Source organism: Toxotes jaculatrix, chromosome 7 (genome assembly GCF_017976425.1).
Source record: "Toxotes jaculatrix isolate fToxJac2 chromosome 7, fToxJac2.pri, whole genome shotgun sequence".
Classification (NCBI taxonomy): Eukaryota; Metazoa; Chordata; class Actinopteri; family Toxotidae; genus Toxotes; species Toxotes jaculatrix.
This window is the reverse complement of record NC_054400.1, coordinates 10,162,520-10,189,687: the sequence shown is the minus strand read 5'-3', so window position 1 is coordinate 10,189,687 and position 27,168 is coordinate 10,162,520. Positions and strand designations below refer to the sequence as shown.

The window sequence follows — 27,168 nt, the reverse complement described above, 5'->3', positions numbered from 1 at the left end:
ATTGGTACACAATGCTACCAGATTCCTAGAATAAACCACCAACAGTGGTGTCGGATATAGTGTTCCCACTATGGTTATTAAACATTGCTGGAAATATGCCATCCTTAGTTCTAATGTTTGCTCAAAAAAAAAAAAAAAATAAAATCAAACAGTGCAACAGTTCCAGTTTGACCACATTTTTCAGTCCCTGGAACTAAAACAAAAAAATTTAACAAGGACAGAAATTAGTTTATGTTTTCCCTTTGTTTTAGTGATTGGCATGTGTGTTGCATAATTATAAATGTGCAAACATATTATGGCTGAACATTGTGATCAATATATGAGAAGCACCAGCATATTTTTAGAGCGGGATTCAGATGCACATACAGCCTTTCAGTACCAAAGTGAGCCAGTGCTGGCCTTCAAGTCATCCAAAACAATCATACCATTGACAAATTTAATGAAGAAATTGGTCATTCATTATCAGTACCTTGCGCAAAAAAATACAAACATCCAGTGGGTGGGTTGACATAAAATTTACAGAGGGATTTTTTTTGGCTCCCCTTAGAACAGACCCTTCCTTTTTTCGACACGTTATGAGCTTGTAAGGTTTGTGTGCAAGTGGAAATCTGCCCTGATGATGGTGCTAAAGATAAGGTCTGGGCATCATGAAAATTATTAGGAACCATCTTCTAGGGAACCTGAATTTCTATTATTTCTATAATTATTTCTATAATTTTTATTTTGGATGAACGTGGTATAGTCGGACTCACATTTCCACCTCCTAACTAGACACCTCCAAACTTTACTCCATCCAAGTAAAGTCAGCAAAACTTTACTTGGAACTTACTTGAAACTCACCAAAATGACCTTAATAAAACTGCGTCAGCTCCAAGTATGGATTTGTCAATTTCAAGTTTAGACCAGCTTGATATAACACCTTGATTAACTGGGATATTACAGACAACCTTCAGTAGCTAATGCTTAAATTGTGGAGTTACCTGAGCTAATAATCCCTCATGTCTCTATTTTGTTTGGGCGTGTGTGTGTTTGCGCGCATACTGAAATGCGACAGCCAGGAGAAAGAGATGGTGTGGCTACAGGCGACAGAGCATGAGGATGACAGCGACACCACACTCTCATTACCCTGTGTATTTATAGCCTCTCCATCTTCCTCTCAGTGTGTGTGAGTGTGTGTTTGTGTGTGTGTGTGTGTGTGGGCACTTGGCCATGCTCTGCTGCCACTTTCGGGGCTCAGCTCCGGCTTTATCCTCTAACCCAGAATACTGACAACATGAGCAATCTGTTTCCTCTCAGTGGAAGCTTGCCTCGCCTAGGACAGCCTTTATGGTATCCAGAAAATGGGAGACAGCCAGCAAGTGCAAAACCTGAAAACATTACAGGAACTAAAAATACATTTTTCCAAATCACACATTATACACACACCAAAGCAATTGGAATGGACAACTCCATGCCCAGCTCAAATGGTAATGATTACATTTCAAAGAACACATAAGCCACCATGCAATGTGCTTCAGATTCAGATGATAGGCAGTCGTCAGGGAACTCTGAACTTATACTCAGAATGTATAACATGCAAATTTCAAACATTCTGTTTCCGCATATGTTCTGTAAATCTGTAGTCCCCTTCCTCTCACTTTCATCATCTCTATTTATATTCTCTGTGCACTTTTCTGTCTCTCTTTTTAACCACTCCTACAATGACCCACAGCTGATTATTAAAATTTAGCCCTTGAGTGTGTCATCGGCTTTAGTGTCAGTCAGTCAATGTCAGAATGGCACTTGAATTTAAGTCTATGCCAACCTGTCTAACTTCTAGAGTTATTGTTAGCCTAAGTGACGTAACGTTCCATTTCAGATTAGTCATGACCAAAATGCTCAGTATGTCCTATAATGCTTGGGGAGACACCTTATAAATTGGAGCAATACTTAAACAACAAATATGGTTATTTCAGATAGGCAAATACTTCTATCAATGTCCCTAAAAATGTAAGGTGACCATGAAACTGTATGTTGAAATGAAATGTAAGGAAAGGCCTGACCTGAATAGCTACATTCAGTTGACTGTACTTTTAATGTAATGCCAGTTACATTATGTGAAGTTTTATGTCTATTACATGCACGTGCCTCAACAAAAATGGACAGAAAAATAGACAATCTGAATTTTGTTTCAGTGAATTGACACAAAAATTAAGAATGAGATCTGTTCTTTTATCTCCCTGCTGTTACTGTTCACACATCAAATTACTAATAAGAACTGACAGCAAATATATTCAAAGATTGAATATTTAAATGAAGAGTAAAAATTTCAGATATTACAAATATTTCTTTATCAAATCTTATTGATTGGCTTACTAGATATACTTCATGAGTTCATTCATGAACCTACCTCTTGGACATGTGTGCTTCTTTCAAGACTAAGTTAATTTTACAAACTCTCTCTAAATTGCTGTACAGTCTCACAAGAAAGTCTCTGCTAAATTGACATGTAAGCACAATATTTATATTAATATTAATGTTAATATTAATATTAATATTAATATAAGTGTCATTGTGATGCAACATCTTTCTACTTATGCATTCAAAAGAGCGTACAAACACTTTTAGTGGAATATAAAAAAAAAAGATGTCAAAGGCTTTTACAGCCATCTGTCCATTGGTATTGCAGCAATTTGCTGTAGTTGTAGCCACACCAGCCCTTCAATAACCACCATTTGCTCTGGAGAGGTTTCAGCTCAAAGTCAACTTTGTTGCTGCGTCATTTCTGTGTTACACAATAATAATTTTAAACCAATTTCAATTGAAAATCATGTCACTTTCTGACACATCACATGGATCCTATTAGATTAAAGCTACCAATCATTTTTGCAACACTGTGGTGATGAGCCAAAAAATAGTTGGAAAAGGAATAACCTAGACCGTCTCTGTACCCACAACATCCTTCCCCACAAATTGTGGAAAATGCAGACAGAAATGATGACATTCATTACACATCTTATGCACACAAAAGCTAATTCATGAACCTCTTTAGGCAGGAAATGATGGGGAAAATTACTGGATTTATAATTATTTGCCAACAGTAGCTTGAGTAATGGAGTTAGTCAAGAGCACAAGTCAAGAACAAGGCAAAAAAAACTCAACAAGGCATAGTAAGTGTTGCAAAATAGCATGAAAAATGTTGGCTATAATAAATTACTGAAACAACAAGCAGTGAACAAACAAGGCATTATGTACCACAGCACAGTTCATGCTAACACATCTAAAGCACAAAACAAAACAATACACTGCTTAAGCCCTTGCTATTTATATTTCAACACAAATGTACAGCGGAAGGTTGACGCTGAAACCCCTGAGGAGAGAGGTCACTTGTATCCAATTAGACCTCCAGCCTGGTTAAAAGAGCAAAACACACACAAACTCGTTCATTCCATTCATACATGACTGGTTGGTTGTGCACACCAACATCCACACCACTACACTGCATTGCCACAGTAACAGAATACAGTTGGGTCATTTACTGTGACTGATGGTCAAACAACAGCAGAAACCACTGCTTTTATTCAGTGTCTGTTGCATTGTGTCCCACAATGCAGTGGGGCCTTTCACTGTACCTGCGATAAGGGAATAACTGGACCAGCTGGATACTGCGGAACGTTCAACAATTGAATAGCCGGGTTTGGTTGCCTAGCAACCATGGCAGGAGCTGGTGATGATCTGGTAATTTCCAAAGTGCTTTTGTGTTATCTCGTATTCTGACACCATTCCTGCCTCTTGTAGTTTAAATTCAGAAAAGAGTCGACTTATGTATCAGAATTGGGATAGGGACTAAAATGATATGCCAGTGATCACTGACCTGTGGAATGGAGTTTCTTGCATGAAAGGGAGCCAGCTGGTGAAAGTTCCCATGTTCTTGATAAACTACAGGGAAATCATTTAAATTTGCTTCCCAGAATCCCCCTCAGAGATTTAATGCTTTACACGCATTCACTTAGCATGAGGTAAAGCAGTTCAAAAATTCATAATTCAAATTCAAATGTATACTTTGAATTTCTATTTATTGACAGTTAAAGATGCAACGTAAGTAAATATTTAAATTTAATATGCCTTTTAAATGATAATGACAGCCTGAAAGTAAAGAGTTCAAGCACAGGTAATTCAAACAACCATTAGAGAGGAGTGGGTTGGCTAAACAAAATACTATTCAAGAGGCTAATGGGCACCAGCTTTAGTTATGTGTCAAGGGGAAGCTAACCAATATTTATGGAACTCGCTTTGATGTGGTGATATTCCATTAGTTAATAAAAACAATGTCAGGAAACATACTGACAAGGGCAGGGGTTTCTTTGATTCTTACTAGAGAACTTAATTTCACAACTGATGGAGTATTTGATAGGACTTAAATTAATCCAATGTGGATTGAATCTAATCAGCCTAGTTGTTTTTGTTTAGTCATAACTACAGTCTAATTTTCTGCCCTTTACCTGAAAATGAGAGCTGCGTCATCTTTGTTTTGCACCTCCCCCCATTTTACTTTTTTTTTTAATCAGTCTCCCACCACAACGTCTGACATTTTTTCCCTTTTGGTAAGAGGCTCAAATTGCTCCGGGGCTTAGCGCAGGAACAATTTGAGCCTACCTTGCTGTGTAAAGGCTACAGAGAACGAAATCTACTCAAGCAGACAAGCAGTTTACTGTGCAACATGATCGTCTAAGACCTTGCTGCACACCAGCCTGAGCTGCCAAGCTGAACTGCAAGTTAAATGAGTAGCTTCACAAACACTGACCCTGTCTGCTGTTTCCTCTCTCTGCCTTAACTGTTACCCAAGACAACAAGGTCAATATTGACAGCATATCACCAGATTTATGACTGAGCACAGACTGAATCCTAAAGACACATTTATTTTCAGAGACGGTAATTGCTTCAGTATCAGGGATAAAAGGTTCTTAATGGCTGCTGCAATAGAGGCCTATCACTTTATTGTCACCAATAAGTAGGCTTGTCATAGATAATGTTCACATTACCTGCACTGCCATAAAAAAGGCATATTCAGACAGCTATAATGGGATTCCAAGTGTTTCAAGTACTTAAACATACAGCTACTGAATGTTAGTCCTAATACACATCTGAAATACTATTTTCTTATAATTTGATATTTATTTTACATTGGGAGCAATGTTAATTTATTATTTCATACAAGGAATCTGAAGAGGATGAATATTAAGGAGGAAGAAAGGTCCCTTCTCAGCTTTTCATGTCAGATTTTCAAAATGCAAGTAAAGACAAACTAATAACCGCAGAATCTAGGAAGACAGTTTTTAAATGTATTAAATTCCAATCCAACATTTTGAATTGAATCCTGTTTGATATCATTTGTCAGACTGCAGCACAATCCACAATGAATGCCCCACTGGGTGGAACCATTTAGCTGAAATGTGCATGACAAGTGTCTGAAAGCACTATTTGTTATTAGAACATGAACTGAAAAAGCAGTGAAATGCAAAATCTTCAAAGACTAGGCTGAAACTGACACAGTTGTTTGACACAGTCTGGTTTTAGCGCTGGCAGGGAACATCAAATTACATTTAAATTGGATTCATCTAAGTTCAGATGCAAATGAAGAGCTTTCCTTTCCCAAAATAAGATAATTTGTGTCAGGTTGTGGAATGTGTTTTGGGTGAGGTTAATTGATTGAGATATGACATTAATTCTTTTCATAAATAGGTCATTTATCAGAAAATTTCTTTAGGCTACACACCTATGTCTGGTGCTCCATTTAAAAGGCTGCATACATTGTGTCCTTGTTTGAATAATTAAGCTTTGCAGTTATTTCTGAATCTATGAGTGTTTGCAAAGGCTGTTTGTGTTCATAACTTCTCTCAGACCGCGTTAACTGTCAGGTGCATCCTGGAAGCTTGTGATATTGTGGGATCTATCGCTTTCAGCTTGTCACATCATTCCTGCTCTCTCTGTCTCTCCTATCATTCCTGCCACTCTCCACAGTAAGGAAGTAGAAATGCCACAAAACAATCTTAGAAATGCACCTGGAAATAAAAAAATAAAAATAAAAAAAAGTCTAGAAGAAACGTAGGCTCCAGCCCCTTTAAACAACTGTTTCATCCTCTCCACTTACCAAAAACACCTTGAGCAGATCACTCTGGGTGCAGAAAGGTTGAAGAAGACACTTCGATATTAAATCTAGCCAATTATTGCATCTCATAACGCAGCTTTCTAAGCAGAGCTGCATTATCATTCATGTCACTACCGTCTACATCACAGCTCCAGCAGACGTCACACAGACAGATTTCTTGGTGGCATCAGTGCTGTCAGGGTGATTAGTCTCATTGTCCTTGCAGAACAAAATTGGACAATTTATATTACATCACAGCACTGATTCTCCATAATTCATTGATATTCATCACTGGTCTCATGGTCGTTGTCGCCACACATGCACAGGATAAGGCATGATTCCAAACAGTTGAATTTAGAGTTTCTTTCAGCTGGGACGTGTGCAGAAAGCTGTTGTCTTAAAACTCAGTAATACCTGTTCTACTTACCGCTATAAACCAAATCTTAGTGATCAATCAACCATAAAGTCACTACAACACCTCTATAAAGAGAAAATTTACTCCACCCTTTGGTCCCAGACATTACTAATCAACAACAGACTAAATCTCAAGTCCAGCCACCGTGGAATAATTAAAAATGTGCTTTGTGGAACTCTGTTAGATTTATTAGAGACCCTTCGCTACCGATTTATTTTCAGACAGCGCCTGTGTTTTATGGTTTTCACACACACAGTTTTCCTCCCTGCTGCTCTCTGAATCAAACAGTGTCTATATGGGAGGTGTGAAGCTGCTTGTGTGTTGGAGGGGTGGAGACGGAAATGGAGACACATACACACACAGAAGGGAGAGATGAACGATCACATATCTGTGCTGTCAAATGCCACATAGGTGGGTAACCAGACAGACTGAAACTAGGTATGACACAGACATCCCAGACATGGATGCATGGAACATGCTCACTCTTACAATCTTACAACTACTAGTCTATTAATAATATCCGAGGCTAAGAGTTATATTCAGGGGAATATAAACTATTCCCAATTATAGGTGATCTTTTCAGCTCACAACCATACAACACCTGGCCTTTCACCTGTGAGAGGCCTGTCTCACATCTCTGCTCCTCACCTTGAGTATAAAAGGAAGGTAACAGTCTCTTTTTCCCAGGTTTCCTTATAGGACGGTTAGATAGAATCTATTTCAAAAGATTAATATATTTGGTTACCTCTACCGGCTACAGGATGTATAGCTGAAGTACTGCTTTTGTGAACCTATGTTCAAATCTCAAAAGGCTGTTTTCTTTACCCCATTTTTTTTCCCCATGGTCTATAGTTAATCATCATGGAAATGTTTTTCTTTTTTTCCACAGGTTACTTGTAGATGTAGGTGGTGGGGTGATTTTGGTTGGTTGAAACACAAATTCATTCCAGATCAGTTCTGAAAAGGTGCTGCAACTTAAAAATTTTAGGATAAGAAAATTTAAAGAAATTTAGGATATTTATATCATGGTACATAGATATGTGTTCTCAAAGTTCAGCTGTGGTTGAATGTTGATTTTTCTTATTAATATTTTTTGCCTAGGGGGTCTATTTCAGCTATTTGGGCACCAGAGTAACTAAATGCCTTAAAAAATGAAAGCCATAAAAGGAAAACTGAAACCTACGTTTTGAGATGGTGACTCAGCTGATAGACATGTGTGAAAAGACACATTCCAGGCAGACATTAAAAGTGTGTGATTTTGTGTTGTTTATCATGCGTACCTCAACTATGGTGGTTTTGGCTGCCTTGCACATGGGCTGATTGAAGTTCCTTGCTGTTTTTCTGACAGAGAAGAACAAGAAAGATGTTAAAACATATATGAGGTAAGAAAATATTTCAACCACAAAACTGTCAGTTTGATACCCAATATCTAACAGCAAGTATGAGATCAGTTTACTGGGGGACGCTGCTCTCTTGTGGAGGAAGACTTTACTACATCTACTAATTTCCATCAGTCACATACACCAACAGCAGCATGTTGTGATTGTTGTGCAAACACAGCCAAGGTGATAAAGACAAGTCTAATCACTTTGATGCAGGAAGAAGCTGAATCCTTTACAAGATAAACAATGGCATTGCCATAACACAACATGTGTGTTCTAATGATGTGTGATCAGTAAAGATATTCCTGTTTAGTGTAACATGATCAAAACTCTTTTTTTGTATTGTGAATTCAATAGTTACCTGAAAACAATGTTTCCAGCTTTGTCAGCCTTCCATGCCTTGATCAATGCAAAGTCTCCAGTGATGGCTTTTTCCATGATGTAGTGCCTGCCACTGAACTCTTTCACCTGTGGACAATGACAACACAGTTCAAGGAGTGAATGGCACTAATAACAGTCAAGGCTGAACATGGTAGCCTGTTTTCATTTTCAGACTTGGCCCAAGCACTTGAGCCCAGACCTAGATAAGTCATTATTGCACACAAGAAAATCAATATCACAATAAACATTCGTGGAAGCACATCAGCCTCACATATTACTGTGAACAGTCTTATTTTTTTGTAAACACGAAGAAATTTTGAAGCTTTCCTCATTATTCAAATACAGTTACTTTGAGCTTGCTAGAATGCTACAAAGACAAAAAAAATACAACCAGTCAAACAAGCTGTAATTTTCTTTTGAAAACATTCAGAACAATGCAGCCTTTCTCCAAACATGAGTTTTGTGCTGTGCTTTCTCAGTGCATACATTCAAATTATGAGCATAAACTATTTGCCCTAGTAAAGTGTGTTTTTACACTATAAGGCTGTTACTGATGCATTAATGTCCTTAATGTGATTTGTTCAACCCATCACATATTCCGCCGTTTAGAGAAGTTGGCTTTCGCTTCTGCCAAGGACTACAACGGACCACAACTGAGCCCTCGGGAAGCAAACTCCATTATGAAGTGGATCCAAGATCGCTTTTATGTACTATATCCAGGCTTGACTGTAGCTCTCAACCTGTCAAACAAACTAGCAGGGTAAGTGGCCACGAGTGCGGAAAAAAATCTGCAGTCATCTAAAGCAAACAAAACTTTGCACTGACTTCTTCATGGGCTCCATGACACAAACACAATAGGGAAGACAGCACTATCACCTCTCTCTTCTCACTGGCAATGGCAATGCTGCCATCTTTGTTGTACTTGATGGGAGAGCCTCCCTCTTGGATCAGTGTGCCATAGCCAGTGGCTGTGAAGAAGGCTGGAATCCCAGCACCCCCGGCCCTGATCCTCTCTGCAAGAGTGCCCTTTGAAGAAAAAGGTGACAGATTAAGAGACCAGTACAACAGATAAACATCAACTGCACGCCTTTGATTCTATCGCGTATGTAGTATATACAATATGTCATCTTAATAGAATTTGGCTGTGAACGTATGTTTTCATGATATGAGCATATATTTTTTTTTGTTTGTCTGTTTTTTTTTTTGACCAACCTGTGGTGTCAGTTCCACTTCCAACTCCCCTGCCAGATACTGTCGCTCAAACTCGGCATTCTCTCCAACATATGAGGAGATCATCCTCTTGATCTGCTTAGTCTGGAGCAGCAGGCCCAGGCCAAAGTTATCCACTCTGAAAACATAAACACAGCATTACTGACTTTTAAAGGGGGCCAATTGGGCTGCAGCACATAGAATAACCACCGAGACAGAGAAAGTGGGGTTTTATACTAGAATTTTCATCATTTAATTAGACAGACATGTCTCACAAAAAAAGTTTTAAAGAAAATGAGGAAAAGGATCACAGTAAGTCTATTTCACAAGTTAAATGTCTATATCATATAGCGAAGGCTCTTCTCTTCACTCATTGTCTCCATGTAACTTGACAGAGCTTGAGCTTGCAAGCTCTTGTCTTGCAAAGCAGAGAGGGGGAAACTGTAATGTTCAGATGTGAAAAGCTGACACAGAAATTCAATGCTGCCAAAGGTGCCGCTACTACAAACTATCTTAAAGAGTGCAAACACTTATGCAGTCAACTATTTTGGGTTTTCTAATTGCAATCCATTTGGGTACATTTGAAGAGACTTGTCACTTTGACATTAAAGTATATTAATGTATTGATCTGTGTCAAAAAATCCAAACTACATCAAAAGATGTAGTGCTTACCAATTGAAATGGCTCTTTTTTGTATTAAAGACAGGTAAAGCACAGACTAACTGAAGCCTAACCTCATTTGTAGGGAAAACTCATGAGATCAAACATCTGCAGAGTGGCTGGCTAGTATTGCAGGAACTTTAAGTGGCCAAATAAAGTTACTGTGTCACTAGGGTTGTTGAAATACTGAAATGGGTCAGCAGTTACGAGAGGTTTGGCTTTGTGTGGCTAGTCAGTCATTAAGCTATGAAGACATAAGATTCATAAAAGCTTATAAAACACATAAAGCCATTTTAAACACTGTCAATACTGCTTTGTGGAATAAGATAAAAGTAAGATACTGTCAAGCATCTCATCTTGTATTTCCCACCCTGTCTGATTACAACACACTGTAGTCAACTCAAGTTAATTTCAATGTCTATTCTACGTTTTGTAATTCTAAAATAAAAAAAAAACAGCTTGCTGTATGTTAATATGTCTAAAAATATTTCATCTCTATTGCTGCTCTGTCTCTGGTCCTACTAATCAGAGACAAGAGTAAAGCTGGGCTTTACAAAGAGTGAGTTCTCCCTCGTTTCTGAGAAGCTGAGAATCAAGAACTACTGCTTTGTCTAATCTCAGGTCAGCTGACAAGATATGTAGGCCATGTGCGCTCAGAATACCAAAAACAGATGACTGTGATAAGTACCCTTTCCCACACACACCAGTAATGTTATAACACATCATAGGCAGTCTACTAAAAGGATTTGGTTTAACTAATGTTGACATTCTGGGATCTTGTTAATGAAACTAGTGTGCATGTACACTATGTGTGTCTGAGGACTAAAACCTTGTCACGCAACCTTTCCCAGCAAAATACCAGCTGAGCTCTAGCAGTAATCTTGAACAGAAAAACTGCCTTTTATGTAGAATCTTTTCTGTTTGTGTAAAACGTCTGAAGCTGATGATTATACAGTAAATATAAAGCTACAGGGGGTGACAGTTCTGTCACAGCTAAATAATTTCCTCTTGTGTACAACTAAATCCCTCTCATCTCAAATTACAGTGCATAAGGAGCTCACTGTGCCAGTGCTCTATGGGGTGAAACAACTCATTCAACAGTGTAGAGACACCGCAGTCAGAAGTTTCCCAGAATACTACAAACTTTTAAAATAAAGAAATGCATCCCCACCTGTATTAGTCATTACTGCACAGAGACACAGCCACATAAACAGTATTTTAGGATATTTTCAAGCGCATTAAACCTGTCAGGTAAGACTTGTGTAGATGACATTGCAACCGTGCAACAGTTCCAAAACTAAAATTACACTTGCCTCTCACTGCTACCAAAAATAGGTCAGCAATGTCTGTTGTACAAACTGTGTGTACAGTCTTCAGTGATGTGGAGTTACTTTCCTTTGTGTGCCAACATATTAAACACATTCCACTGGCTAACTGACTTTTTGGATAGACTGATATGAGATCATTAAGAAAAAGACATCCATTCTCAAAATTTCTTTCATCATATTGTCTTTTATCAACAATCCATACTGTTAATTACCCCCCCGGATTAAGATAATAGCTACCTGTATTGAAAAAACATGTGTTTATATTGTTTAGAGCTCAAAGAAGTAAAGAATGCCCTTTCCATTATCATGTCTGCATTACTCCTTATTTCTCACACAATACAAATAACACATAGCGTGACACCACTACAGCATTACTTATTTGGCAGGTTGCAGGCATTCAAGAAGAAGCAAGAAGAGGAAGGGGAGTTTTCAGAGTTAGGAATCTTCTCTCTGGAGTTAAACGTTACATAACTACTACTTTTCACGTTTCTTCCAGCCCTCTTCCCTACTGAGCCAGGAAATTTAAACCAGATTCAGCTGCGACCAAGAAAACAGCAGCTGTACAGTGCACAACCACCGGTAGCTTTTTAAGCTACAAGAATAATCAGTTTTAACTGTCATGTGTAACGGATCCCTGCTAACGTCAATGTAACTCTCAACTTTCCCATCCCCTTGCTGCAGTTTGAACAGATGCATGCCTGTCTCTGTCTATAAGCCCCAGTCAAAGCAGTATTCACACAGAAACTAGAAGTGAGGCATGTACACGGGTACTACATGTATTACAGTTCCCTCTCACTAAGAAGTTTCATTGTGTTGGAACTTTCTCATCTACACAAAAGAGACAATATGACCACTGTTTGCAAGTGGTTACACTCTTCCCCAACAAATATTGTCTGCGGGGGGAAAACATTTAAGGGAGCAATGGTTGTTCAAAAGGATGGCCTGACTCATGCAAACAATCTGAGTCCCTGGTCCAAGAGTCAATATCTGTCCAAAAATCAAGGTCCACGAGAAAAGTCTAGTGAAGCACACTAACACACTCATAGGTCAGTGTTTTTCAGGCTAAAACAACTACTGGCACAGAGAGATATATTCAAACAGTCTTTGGCACAGATATAGCATAACACTTTGTGTTCTGCATTTTTGTCCTTTCTAAAGTTTAGTCTTCACTTTATGGCAGGTAATTTATTTTACAGTTGTTGTTCCATAACAATGGCCTAGGCTTAAAAAAAATGAAAGAAAGAATATAGTGTTTGGTTTCCAAACATTACTCAAAATAGCCACTGTCAAGTTTGACACTCAACCTCCTCAGTAATATTAATCCATGCACATGAATGTAATGAAAATTATAATTTCAGAATAGGGCACAGTATTAACCCTTTTTTCCCCTAATACTATAGCTCATTTTCACAAAATAAAAAACAAAAAAACAACATCCAGACAGTGCAACCGGCTGCTATATTTCAGGTAAATATTTTTAAATTCCATATAGTTGGGATGATGGTTAAAAAACATACAAAATTGTATGCTGTTTAAAAATGTCGGATTAAAAACTGCAGTCTTACTGTTTATATTTTAGTAGATGAGTTTAGGTTTTAGTTACTGTCTCAAATTTCAGTCTTGCTGTGTAAACAACTTAGGTGAGTGTCTACTGGGTGGCAGCACATTGCGTTTCGATTACGGAAGAAGACATGACAACTGAAAAGAAAAAGAATCTCTTGCAAAAATGACATCAACAATATGCTGGAAACTATAAAGGAGAATTGCAGTGAAATGCTCCAGTTGTGAGTTTTTTTTCCTCAAATATAATCATGAACCCAGTGCTTAGCAGAATAAATTGCAACATCTCTAATTTGAGATACTATAAATCAAAGTATGCAATATAAACACAGAATAAATAATAAAGGGCACTGATGTCAGCAACTGCCATGTGCCAAAAGGTAAACCTCTGACTGAATTTCTAGAGCCTATCCCACTGAGAGCAAAGGCACACACCACAGACGATCACCTGACCACTGAACACACCTTTTACTTGTGCCTGCAACTCTGATAACTAATCAGAAGCAAACATCTGGGCATCTCTCCAGGTCAGGCCTGTCTGAAGATACAGCACCAAGGTCAACAAGACCTCTCTATTATGAGTTTAAAGCAGGTCTGTAATGAGATGAAGGGACAGACTCCACCACGAGCCCAAATCAAAACAAAGAAAGCCGGAGAGGGAGGGACGAGGAAAAGTCCTGAATCCTCTATTTGACAGCCCATGCTGTCATCTGTCAAATGCAACAAGCAGGAATTTGATGTTTACAAGTGAGACTGCAGTTTGGTTAAAGCATGTGACTAACTCTAAAGTGGCTGAGCTCAACTGGTAAGTACCATAAACTGTATAAGACATGGACGTAGCACCCGTGACGTCACCCATTGGTTTCGGGGAGTCGGTTTTGTGACTGAACCATGGGCGTTTGAGCTGCACCATCTTGGATTTTAGTGGGAGTGTACTTTCCATATTTGGCGGAGAGGTGGTTACTCTATGGGTCAGCCGGCCGAGAACCCGGCCACTTAGATCGGAGCAACCGAGCTAGCCTAAGGCTAATCAGCTAATCAGCTAATCAGCTACGCTAACAAGCTAAGCGGCAGCTACACGCAGCTACATCCAACACACGACAGTCCCCGAGTCCGACCCGACTAGCTAAACCCCGTACTACTGCGACACACAGCATACAACAGAGATCATAATGTTGCTGCTGTTTTTAAACATGACTGTTTCAGATAGAGAGGTTTTAGGTGGAGCTGCAGGGTTTGGTGGAGCTGTGGGGGGGATTTATTTCTAGCCTATTATTTAACTGTGAAACAATCATTATTATTTCATATTGCTAAAATATATTAAACGTTATACGTATAACGTATATTAAAACATTATTAATGATAACCATCAAAATAATGATAATAATATATTAAAATGTTTACTATTTACCGGCTTTCGCCGTTGCCTTCACCCACTATCCGCTTACAGTTACAGCAGCACACAAACAACAGCAGCCGCTTACTGTGACGGAGCTGCTCTGTCCATGCAATGTCGAACTTTTTACACAGAAAAATGAGACGAAATAAAATTGTAGCCTAGTATTCCCACAATAAACGGACTCTGAGAGCACGGAACACACCGCAACAGCGTTCCTAACATTAGCTGCTCCGGTCCTCTATCTGTATCAGCAGCGACCATAAATCGGCAATGAAGTCATAAGCTAGCGGCAAAATATGCTAATACATGCTAATTAGTGCAAACATCCAGGTAAAATAGTGAGAAATTTACTTACCGAAAAAACTGCAACACAGACTCCTTCGACGGTCGGTTAGTACAGTCTCCACTACAACAAGCCATACAGTCACAAAAACCTATCCGAACATTGGCAAACAAACACGGACACTGCAATCAAACGCTGGAGGTAGCCGGAGGCCTCTGGATGTAGCCGCCTAGCCCAGCCGATGCTTTAGCAAAGCGCTAACTGCCAGTGCCTGTCTATGGGGATGTCACTCGACGTAACCACGCCCTAATTTATGTGAGAATTTTAAGTCTAAATAACACTAAAACGGTTGTGGTACAAAAAAATACCCCCCCCCACAGTGTTCACGGAGGTGTAAACTATCAATAGAGACCAAAAGCAAAAAATGTACCAGGCTGTAAATGTGTTTTTTAGGCTGTAAAGTTGGCTATTTTAACATGGGGGTCAATGGAGAATTGCTCACTTCTGGAGCCAGCCCCCAGCGGCAGCCGAGGAACTGTAGCTTTTTGAACGCGGAAGTGACTGCCCCCTTGGAAAGTGCATACTTTTTTTTCTGTAGAACTGAAAAAATAAAACAGAATCCAACTTTTCTCACATCACTCTTTTTAGACATATCAATTTTCTTAGGGAATGATACCGGTGTCACCAATACCTAATCTCCAAAACTAGTGCTAAATCTTCAAGATGGGTTACCGACACTGTCACCTGCCTATGAATTTTGAACTGAACTTTATTTTCATTAAACAGTTTTAATTCACATCTTCTGGTGAAATAGAAATGACACACGACGTGATATATGATAATTTACTGCCAGAATTTCCAGATTCAGATATAAATCACCATAAACATAAAAAGAAGTAATTAAACAAACTAATCTCTATCAAGACAATCTTGAAAAAGTTTTGGCACTTGCATATGTTATGTGTGCTTGGCATGCATGTATGCACATACACACTTACCCTGCATTGTTGCTGACTGCAGTGAGACCCTTAACACCGGTCTTCAGTAAACTGTTGATAAGATTCTCTGGGATACCACATAATCCAAAGCCTGAGTTGGAAAACAAAAAAATAAAGTAATGCATAACAAACAAAAAAGTAAAGCAACCAGTGCAAAACTCTATAGTAACTTAAGGTGGAACTTTCATGTAGTACATTACAAACAAAACAAAAATGTTGTTCTAGCTATTCCAAATCACACAGGAAAACCCAAAGTCCAATAACATGGTAAACCTCAAATCAAGCCTCAGGTAATTCCAGTCCTTTGTATAGAGTGTAAGTCAACATATCTAATATTACACTGCATGAACCTGGTTTCTGCTTGTTTTTCCCCTCAGACAGAAGTGTGACACAGTGGAAAAATGTTTAGCAATGTCACTCTGAACTTGACTATAAATATATACTATAAATAAAAGCTGTGGAATTTGCGTGTGCTGTTTGTGTGGAAGGTAATCAACCAGCATGCCAGACAGAATGTCATTCCACGCAGATTGCTGAACAGCCACTTTTAATCAGTTAACAAAATCTGCATTCAGTTAAAAACGGTACTAATTTGCCAGCACTGTCACTGAGATGTGTGTGTGTGTGTATAACCATGGTACAACCTTGAAACCAGTTTAAGTATATCTTACCTCCCACCAGAATGGTAGCTCCATCAGGGATATCTTTTACTGCCTCTGTAGGATCTGAGTAGAAATTTGAACTTCTCTGGCTGGAGGTGGAAAAGTAACACCCACAGGTCTGTAGGAAGCAGAACAAGGGGTACATGACACTTTATAAAATGTGTTAATTTATTCCTTATTAAGACCTTCATTAAAAAAACTGAAACTCACTGTGAGTTTGGATAAAAACATATCAGTTTAATGCGTAAAAATGTTGCTAGTTAAAAGAAAAAATTAATTGCCAGATGCCTGAGGGCAGCTAATATGTTGAAATGGTTTAAATGGTTGATCTAGTAAGTTTATTCAGTTGAAGAAGGGAAAGATAAGCAAATCTGCAGAGCAAATCCTACAACAAAAGGAGTGGTGATTTAGGGCAGCCCACAGCCAAGACTCCCAGCCCAACACAGAAAGCAGGGGACTCAGAATTAAAATCTTCTGTGTCAACAGAGCTTGTTGAAAATTGTACCTGTGGTGCTCAGACCATTTTTAAAGCTATCATGTGAAACATTTTGTTGCGTGTTACCATCAATATTTCCCAGACAGAGGCACAAGGGTTTGAAGCCATAAGAGACTTCTCAATAGCCATTATACTCTTTAGTATTTTGGTGCTGACTCAGTTGATTTTGTAAACTTCTAACAGTGACCACTGATATTGCATATTTGTGATTTCTGGCTGCTTTTTAAATACTGAACTATTAAGGCCAAGCAGTGGAGGAAGAGGAAATCCACACCACTGTGATGAACATGCACACTACTTAATGAAAAGAAACATAATATTTGTTCTGTATGGACAAGGAGAAAGGCATCACATCTTACTGTTGTCCAGACGGTTTACAATTGATCTAAAGGTTTAAATTATTATACCAGCTTCTTATCACTGCAGTACCCCTGAGGTCAGCTTTGACAATACTCGTATGATGTTTAACGGGAGAGTTCCTTTTTCTCTTGCATTCATAACACACATTATTACTGCCTTGATCAGAATTTAACACTATGACTGATAAATATTTCTTTCTTCCATTACTGTCAACATTAAACTGTCGGTTTGTTTGCTCATTCATCATACAGCATACTGTATTTCAGAGACCAGTGGTAAGCTTCCCTTGAGGCACAAGAATTTCCTGAATTTACTTCCATCATTACTTATCATCTCAGATATCAGATATGCTGATTTAACTGATCTAACTATAACTGTAATGCTGTGCTGGTAGGGGTGGATTAAGCAAGCACTTGTGATCATTTCACCTGTACACACACCTTAAGTCAAGGTGCTTGTTTGACTAACACTCATCGTGTGTTTAAAGTCACAGATCGATGCAATGACATGTGAGCTCAAATGCTTGAATTCACATTATGCATTACTTTAAATTATTAGTTTGTAATATCGCAGCCTAATGTGTCGGCGACTATATTGAGGATATATACGAATATTTTGAGGTTAAGTTGCCAACCGCTTGAGGTCAGTTCACAATATAATCGAAAAGTAAACTTACGTATAACAAAAAGAACACGTGAAGATTGGTAAATAATCTAAGTTCACTTTATTCTGAAATGTTGTGCTACAACGAGAATAAAAGCTTCATAATATTATGACCTTTTAGTGTTTGCCCAGTCTTTTGCAATAATCTCATTTCAACCTACTTATTTCTACAACAAATTAACGGTACAGTTCGAATACCGACCTTGCTCAATTGGTGGTTAGCGAGGTTTAATTTGGTTCTGCAGGGACCTGAGAAGTTTTTGAAGAATAAATTCTCCGCTCTGCACAAAGCTTTGAGGGCCGCCATGTTTTGGAGCTACACACGGGGGGATGAGCCGAGGAGCACAGTGAAAGGCTCCAGCCGGTGGACGACAGATGATGCAAGCTGAGCAGTCGCAAAATGTGGGCGCTAGCGCTGCTAGCTCACACACAGAGAAGTCAGCGCCACGATGACATTGGCTGGTGTGTCAATGGGCTGGACCGTAAACAGTCAATGGGCTGGACTAGCACAAGGGGAAGCAGAGAACCTCGGCAAGCTAATTTAACTTTAACCCTTTCAGCACCACTACGCTATTGTTAAGTACCTAGCGTACATTAAAATTCTTTAATCTTAACGTTTTTTCCCTAAACTTAAGGGTGAAAGAAAGCAACGCAGTAAGAAATGGCGGTGATTAAACGGAACGCTTCATAACTTCCCCGGGCGCGTGCACACACACAAACACTGATGCATTGAAAACACAGATGACATCTACGAGCACGTGAGTGATGCCGCGCTCACGTGACGAAGAGTTTTAGTCATGGCCGACGACTACAGGCGACAAGGTTTCGAGTGGGAGAGAAGGATATTTGAGTTAGACAGCAAGTGTTCTAGCCTCAGAGCTGAAAAGCAAGGTAACGATAAGGCGTTGTTATTATGTCTTGCGGTCATTCTTGGAAGCTCGTATGCGTGGCTAACATTCTTGTTCAGTTCATTAGCCAACTAGCAGGCTAGCTAACGTTATCTAACATAGCTTGTAACCACAACAACAGCTGTTGTCTGATGAAATGTTGCATGTTGACAAATGATACGTACCCTAACAGTTAACTAACGCGTTATAAACTGCTAACTCAGTAACGATTTAATAATGTGCACTCACTGACTGATGATTATTTTGGAAGATACGGGTGTACGAGTTTACGGCTAGCGCAAGTTCGCTAATGTTAGCTAAAATCCATTACTGTTGACAAACGTTTAGCAGACCGTGACACATGATGCTGCGTAGTGCTTAATAAACCACAGTTTAGAGTGAATTGTCCAAGTAACATTGACATTTTTTCATTTCACGCTGTACCTTTTATATTTGTCGTAACATGTCAACTTCAGATGACGTTTGAAATTGTTAGTCCACTTTTCTTGCCATGATTGTATACTGTATTGTCGCAGTCACACTGCCTTTGACTTTGTAACGTTAAAACGTCTCTTTTGTTTTTCGTCAAACGAATTGTTTTACACTGTGTGTAAATACAAAACGCCAATAATCAACAACAGTATCCTGAAATGTGTAACGATGAAGACCATTTTCCTGAGTTTTGATCTGTAATTGGTAATATGTTAACATATCGTTCTTCCATAGATGATGACTATTTACAGAATGCGTCTGCCATACTAGACAAGTTGAAAAGCTATTACAGACAAGGAGGGGAGAGTAGCAACCTTTCCAAGCTGCTTCAGGATTACACACAGGTACTTTATTACATCAAACTTCCTTAATTGTCAAAAGCTGTTAACCAAATCTAAAGAGTTGCTGAGTTAGTTAGTTACAAATTGTTATCCACTTTGGTTAAGACGGTCTTGGTGATATGTAGTGGTCTAAACCCTTGGACTGAAAAGGTTCAATATGGTTTTTTAGTAAGGACCCTTGGATCTCGAATTTGCTTTTGTGAAGGGGTTTAATAAGAGTTTTGGAGAAGAGACTACAGCTCTGGCTACCGCTTCCTGGAAGACACATTATTAGTTTCATTCATGATTTGATCTACCTTTATTAATGAAGAATGCAATGAAGTAGTTTAGTGGTAAGATAATTGTCTCTGACATTTTTAGCTGATCATTGTTGTTTTGAAAATGTTTCTTAGTTTTCTTGCATGTTGTATTCATTTTTGGGTGTGGGTATATATTTGTTTCTCATCATTTAGGTGATCCTAGACATCACATTTTATGAAGAGAATAAACTGGTGGATCAGGAGTTCCCTGAGGACTGTTCACCATTTAAAATCCAGCAGCTGCTCCAAGACCTGACCGAGCCAGAAGTTTTGGCGGGGAGGCTAGCACCAGCACAAGAGGTATGCATTTATGTGTCTCAAAACAAGTTTGTGTGGTAATGTGATTGTCTCATTTAAAAAAAAATGTGGAAAGGTAAACAAAAGATGTAAATACTATTCACCCCATTAAAAATGTATCAGGTCCTGCCTGTATAATTCTTTTTTTTTTTTTTTTTTTTTTATTATTAAGTATTTCCTGTAAGATGTCTGTTTCACTTTAATTTTCTGTTTGGCTTGTGGTTTCATAAGACACACTGAGAAACATTCAATTCCATGTCAGTGTGTGACCACAATTCATGTCTTTGGTCTATTGTAGGTACAGTCTGTGTTGGGCCTAGAACTTTTAGAATGCCTCTATTGGAGACGTGGAGCTTTGCTGTACATGTACTGCCACACCCTTCATCAGCGAAAACAGTGGATCAAGAAGAACAAGGATACATTTCTTAAGGTACCACACTGTGAAAAGAGCTAACTAGATTCAGTAAGTTGTATTTATAAATAGAATGTGGGCTTGACTGATTCTGCCAAACAAATTTACTTTTTTGGTGAAAACAGTAGTTTAGTATCCAAGTTTTTGTTGGTATACTGATATTAGGCCTAATTTTCATCTGACTCTGACGATATTTTAATCCAGTGTATTCAGGAAGGTGTGCGCTACCTGATGCGGATGCTGCAGGTGAGAAACTCTGTGAAGCTCAATGATGGAGTGGTGCTCCATGACACTGCTACAGCAGGCTTCCTATCTGAAGGTGAATATGTCATCACTTATCTTTGAATTGCAAAACCTGTTTTGCTGCTTTGCATTTGATCATACTCACTACTTGCTTATATTTTCGGCCAGGCATCTTCTCAGACACACACCTGTTGACAATGATGTACATTGGGGAAATGTGTTTCTGGGCAGTCAAGTATGAGGACTGCAGCGCTGACACTATGGATCGGAAAGAAGATCGCCTCCAGTTTCGGGACATTGGCACTCAGATCCTCAACAAATATGTGCTTGCCTGTGAGGGCCCTCTGCAGGGCCAAGGCTGGAACACAGAGAATGCCAAGGAAATCCTTAGTATTTTACAGTGAACCAAGCTGCTCCTATGTTGAAGTTGCCCGCAGGCACAGATCTAAGTTCAGTATTCATATGTGTGTCAACCCCAAATAAAAATTGAACCCATCAGGTGGGGTGTAGTGTTGTGGAAGGTTAAGGGGAGGCACTAGGAGTATGTGAAGAAAGGAGTCTTTGGATCGGTGTCTAGAGGCAAACTTACCCAATTCCAAACAGCCTCTGGCCAAAGCAGGTGAATGAGAGGTTAGAAAGTATAAGATTGGTGGTATAAAACTGGCACGGGCTGCAGAGGAGGCTGTTGAATCATTTTTTGCCCTGTCCTGCTGAAAAAGCAGTTATCATCCTGATCACAGACTGTTGACTGGGGCAGTTGTTTCGCTCTAAGAATGTGTTATAATAACATTAATATTAATATAAAAAGGTTATTAATAAAATTGACCTTTTTTTTTTCATTTTTTAAGATTGTTACAAGTTTAAAGATAATCCAGCTGGAAATGAGACATTGCACAGTAACATTTTATTTATTGTTTTTTTTTTTTGCCATTTTGTTATGCTTTTAATATATTATGATTGCATATACATTAAATATGTATGTGTGTATAAAAATATACACACAAGAGGCAAAGAAAGGTGTTCAAAAACTGTTTTGACAATGATGTATTCATAACCATTTGAAGTATGTTCAGATTTGTTCATACCAGCTTTGTAATGCACCACTTGTATTCCCATCTATTGAAAGTTCCATTTTTCTGCCAATTGAGTAACTTTGATAGTATAACTATTAGTAGAGAATCTGTGTTGTTTGGACGAAAATCATTTTTTCTGTTTTTTATGTCCTCGTTGACAATAAACACGCGCGTTGTTTTAAGAAAAACACGTTTATTTTGCACAACTGAGATCTGTAGTTTGTAGATAGAAGTTCAGCGTCACATGACTTTAGAAACTACAGTACCCACAATGCCGCTCTAACGCCAGCAATAAGGAAGCGTGACAGAGACAGGGAAACGTCAAATTTGTTTTCGTCTCTCCCTGAGTCCAGCGCCCTGGGTTTTTCTAGTAATTAACGTGTTGTCACACATCAGAAATCATGGCAGGAAAGATCCAGCAGCTCAGCGAGTCTGTGGTGATCCGCAGCCTTAGGCGGTTCAGAGACAGGTATTTCCCTAACAGTGGTAAAGTTGTCACAGATGGCATGACGCCAGTTGTAGACACGGGAAAGGAAGAGCCACAGCCGGGATTTCTGGACACCTTACCGGTGAGGCAATCATCAGACATTCAACCATTCCAAAATGTTGTCAGGTGAAAGTCCTTTCCAGAAGTCTATTCACATCTCATTCACCAAGGTAGGACCAGATTAAGCGTTTGTACAAGTTTGACTCTTTCACGTTGCCGTAGAAATGTCAAACAAATTGAAAATAAAAATGTGATATTATATAAAGTCAGACAAGCGGGTTAAATAGTGCCCGAGGTAACAGCGAAAAGGTGAAAAGAGATACATTTTTCAGTCAGTGTATTTTAGAACAAAATTAGTTCTTGACCGTGGTACTTTCTACCTACACTACTTTTTAGAGGAAATAATATGTTCCCACTTTCTTTTTCTGACGGCTTACATTTGCAGATTATATTGTTACACAAAGCTAAATGCGTTATGAGAATCTAGCTTATGAAATACACCATATACACAGTTTGAACAGCATTACAATGCTTTTGCACTTTTTTCCCTGTCTGTCTCCATGGCATGCCTCTGTTTTGTTGTCCCTTCATGTAGTGAAAATATTTCTGTTAGTCATTCAGACTAGGCAATAAATGAGAACTGAAACTCTTACTGGCACACTATGTAAAACACAGTATCCAGCTTGTCATGTGGGGACCTCCCATAACATAGAACCACTTGTTAATGGCTTTAAAATATAGAGACAAAGGTTATTTATACATCCCCCCCCCCCTCTGAAGGTGGATCTACAGTTCCTGATCATGACCCTTCTGTCTCCTGCGGATATCTGCCACCTGGGAGCCACCAGTCGATACTGGAGGGCCATGGTCAGAGATCCATTACTGTGGAGATATTTCCTGCTCAGGGACATGCCATACTGGCCATCTATTGATCATGTGACCATGCCCCAACTGGAGTTGTTGGATGCACCACTAATCAACGAGGATGAGAGCCTGGATGATAGAAAAGAGGGGGAAGACAGAGGGATGGAATCGAAGTTTGACTACATGTCAGAGTGGGTATCTTTTTTCTGTTTTCCTGTGTCGGGGTCAGTTGGTAACTATTTGTTGCACAGAAAGGTCTTTTTTACCACTGTGTTTGTCTCAACAGATACCTGAAAGGCTGCCCATCCTGCAGACAACAGTGGCTTCCATCACGGCCGGCATATGAGGTCGTAACCTCATTTCTTCAGTCTCTGGTGCCCTCGTCTGAACCACGTTATGCCATGTTTGGACCTGGCATGGAGCACCTGGATGTCTCTTTAGTCACAAGGCTCATGCATGCACCAGATGTGCTTCCTGTGTCGGGCATTCCACACAGACAGATAAATGGTGAGAGCTGATGATGAAGCTTAAACTTCTCCTCCTTTCAGCATTTACAGGGACAAAATTGAACCTAAATCAGTTTTAAGACTGTATTGCTGAAGTAATGCAAATATTGCATTAATGCATTTCACACATAAACTCAATCAGCTGACAAATTATTGTAAAAAAAAAATTGATTATATTACTTATTGTAGGTTTATTTGCCCACCATTAGGTGGCAGTATTGGCCCATAATAATAAAACTAGTCACTATCAGGCAAGATACCCCGAGAATATAACTAAAACTAAGTTATCGTCCTTCTTTTATCCTAGGTATCGGCTCTGGGATCAGTTACGTGTTCAACAACCAACACAAATTTAATATCCTGACTCTGTACTCAACCAATAGGTAAGCACTTAGTATTTGAAGTCACAACATAAATTCTTGATATTACTGTCAATATTTTATCATCATTAAACTTTGTCTGGGTGCAGGGCAGAGAGGGAAAGAGCCAGAGTGGAGCAGCAGAACATCAATAATAAACTTTTTACCTTTGAGGGAGCAGATGACTCAGGCGACCCAATCTACAGCCCTGCCCCTCAGGTCCAGCAAGTGTGCCAGGTGGTGGATGGTTTCATCTATGTAGCCAATGCAGAGCCTGGGAGAGGTGAGATAAGACATTTGTCTTTGCAGCTTCTGCTCCACTGCTGTTACTACCATGTCACATGGTATGTCACCGTTGTTGAATGATCAGGTAATTTGCATGAATAACCATGTTTTAAATAGGTGGAGAGAGGTCAGAGGTGGCTCAGATACGGGCTGTGCTGAGTTCTGCTGGGGGTTCCACATCCAGGCCTCTGCTGGTACTCTCCTGTGTCTCCAGAGAAGAACCAGAAGCAATTAGGACCACTGGCCAGCATTATAGCACATCCAGAAACATGGCCAGGCATCGAATTCCCTGTGTTGACATGGCAAAGAGACTCGGGCTGCCGCAACTGGCTAACCCCTGGATGGTAACTGTTTGATATTTGGTTAACTGAAAGGCTTCTATTGCGTTTATAATCATTCACTGTCAAAATGTGTTGATTTTCAACCTGTGATTTTGTGTCTCTCTTTCATTATCAGGTGCAGGATACAGTGGCAGAATCCCTGTCAGGTCTTCTGGATGGCATTTCCTGGTTGCTGAGATGTTCTGGAGTCAAACTCTATGGTAGCTAGTTCCCTTACTCCTACTGCTGCCAGACGAATTAAAACCACAGACCTCTATGCTGCGTCATCCCAACACCAAGACACACTACGGCATTTCCTGAGTAATGTGTACCACATGTGCACTGAGTGTCTCAGGACTGGAGCACTGCCTGTGAAATTTAATGAACTGGATGAGCAGCACAAGAGATGGGTTGCTGACTATTACTCATCTGGGAGACCTGACAGAGACCCTGTTCTTAAAGTTATATAAACATCTGGCAGGTTCACAGTAAACCCAGAAACTGGTTTTGTTGAAAACTATGTTCTGTGGAGCAGGACAGCTAATACTTTGTTTGACGTTACATTTACATTAGTTGTTGTGGATGTAAGACAATGTTCAATGTGGACAAACAGGACCACACAGATAAACAGGTTTATGTGTAGAACTAGAAAATTAAAATGAAAAAAGAGCTAAAATCTACACATGTAAGAACTTCCTCTTACAATTATTGGTGAGCTGCTCACCAATTAGGTGACCCACTGTTCAATTTGAAATGGGACAAGAGAAACTACATTTTTTGACAATACATTTTTCAATGTTTTATTAATGGTCAGTAAATGAAAAAAAAAAAAAAAGACTTAAAGCCGTGTGGAATGTTTTTTTTTTTTTTTTGGCCAAAAACATTGGCTGTTCCTTTTACTCCTGACTTCATTTGTTTATAGCTAGGAGTGTGTGCCAACAACCTTTCTGCAAAAAGTCAGCTTATATAACTTTCAGACACATCCAAAAGCTTTCCGATCAATGATTTGCACTCACACACTACAAAGATGTGACTTTTGAAGCTAAACTATGATATAAGCAGTGGAAATTATTTACTGGATTTTAAATACTTTATGGTTATGCAATTAGGAAATGATGTGTTTTTATAAATCATTAATATTTGGTGATTTTAAATGTTTATTTGTTGCACAATTACATTGTTCTACAACAATTTCATACTCTTATGGTGGGTCACTTTTTTTAGACTCCAACAGTGCTAATAACTCATTTTTAAATATCCATATAACCAGTAAATAACCAGTAAATCGCTGTTAAGTAAAGTCTATTCTATGTACTGTACACAAGTCCCGTTTTCTGTTTTTTCTTTTCCTCATCCCTTTTTCCTTTCACATGCATATATTCACAAGCTAAAAACCTGTGAGCAATAGAAGGTATTTACTTTCAACTCACTTAACTAATGTGCTGCACTCTTGCCCTGTGGTTCCTTTCGTCTGATGTCAACACTGGCATGTAAAGTTGAATTCACATTTGAATGTCAGCAAGCATGCAAGAATATCCTGTTCTGGCCACTAGGGAGCGCTACTAGTAACTTTATGATTCAGTGCTTGGTTACTGAAACCTCTACCTTTCTGCCTTTCCGATTTTTTGTTTTTTAAAGAAGTTTAAAGTAGCTTAGTAACATGTTTGCCAAATAGGAAAATCCTGGCAAGCTATATTAAATCATATGTTTTTTTTTTAAATACAACTGAAGCCCAATCATAACATCTAATGCGGTAAAAAGATACAACTTTCCACTCCAAGAAGCTAAATATTAAATTACTGTTTGACTAGAAAGTGAAAGGATTCCATGACCACAGAGATATGAAATAATCTCTAAACAGCTATGAAATAATCACAGCAAGGCTTAAGATTTCCACACCATAAAGGTTTTTTACAAAGCTTTCTACTCTAAATAATTCATATTCCCAGTTGTAAAAGGACCTGAAAATCTGTCTCTTGATAATGTCAGTATATGTGGCTTTTTGCTTCATCTGGCAAGCATGAAAAATACACAATAGATTCTGCAATATTAAAATGGAGGTTCAAGCCTGCATTTAGACATTCTCAGTAAGTCATTTTAGATTGATTGAAAATAATTCAATAACACTCTTCTTGTCTACTTTAACCTGCCTTAACTGTCTTAAACTGAACAGCAGTACAATTGTGACACTTAAATCATTGCTCCCTTAATGTGTTAAAGTTGTGTTTGTCCACTGAAAATTACCACCTGTTTCATATTCAGTGTCCCTGGCTGCGGTGTTCACATGGCCTAATGGCATGTGAACACCGCATGCATGACAAGATAATGTGCTTCACTGATGCTCTTTTGTTCTAGTCCCCTAGGTAACCACAAATCATTG

The 27,168-nt window shown here is 39.0% G+C and overlaps 3 protein-coding genes across 4 annotated transcripts in view; 2 read left to right on the top strand and 1 right to left on the bottom strand.

Moving 5' to 3' along the window:
- The window catches only part of oxct1a (3-oxoacid CoA transferase 1a), a 41,944-nt gene extending 23,594 nt beyond the window's left edge, over positions 1–18,350 (bottom strand). Inside the window, exons 1-7 of the mRNA XM_041042055.1 lie at positions 18,126–18,350; positions 16,414–16,522; positions 15,743–15,833; positions 9,518–9,653; positions 9,182–9,331; positions 8,286–8,392; positions 7,823–7,883 (exon numbers count right to left, since the gene is read on the bottom strand). Of these exons, the coding sequence (XP_040897989.1) occupies positions 7,823–7,883; positions 8,286–8,392; positions 9,182–9,331; positions 9,518–9,653; positions 15,743–15,833; positions 16,414–16,522; positions 18,126–18,230 (759 nt within the window). The 5' untranslated portion in view covers positions 18,231–18,350. The remainder of the gene's footprint in view (positions 1–7,822; positions 7,884–8,285; positions 8,393–9,181; positions 9,332–9,517; positions 9,654–15,742; positions 15,834–16,413; positions 16,523–18,125) is intronic.
- A 110-nt stretch (positions 18,351–18,460) lies between these two features.
- c7h5orf51 (chromosome 7 C5orf51 homolog) lies at positions 18,461–22,142 on the top strand. The gene is made up of 6 exons (XM_041042058.1): positions 18,461–18,814; positions 19,537–19,646; positions 20,096–20,242; positions 20,538–20,669; positions 20,856–20,970; positions 21,063–22,142. The coding sequence occupies exons 1-6, from the start codon at positions 18,721–18,723 to the stop codon at positions 21,296–21,298; spliced, it is 834 nt and encodes a 277-aa protein (XP_040897992.1). The 5' UTR covers positions 18,461–18,720; the 3' UTR covers positions 21,299–22,142.
- A 103-nt stretch (positions 22,143–22,245) lies between these two features.
- On the top strand, positions 22,246–26,509 carry fbxo4 (F-box protein 4). Of its 2 annotated transcripts, none has more exons than XM_041042056.1 (7): positions 22,246–22,536; positions 23,235–23,509; positions 23,605–23,825; positions 24,132–24,207; positions 24,294–24,466; positions 24,586–24,812; positions 24,925–26,503. In XM_041042056.1, exons 1-7 carry the CDS (start codon positions 22,369–22,371, stop codon positions 25,015–25,017), a joined length of 1,233 nt encoding a protein of 410 aa, XP_040897990.1. In that variant the 5' UTR covers positions 22,246–22,368; the 3' UTR covers positions 25,018–26,503. The 2 variants fall into 2 exon arrangements, with proteins under 2 accessions (XP_040897990.1, XP_040897991.1); XM_041042057.1 differs by having other exon boundaries at positions 22,500–22,624; positions 24,925–26,509.
- The last annotated feature ends 659 nt before the right edge of the window (positions 26,510–27,168 follow it).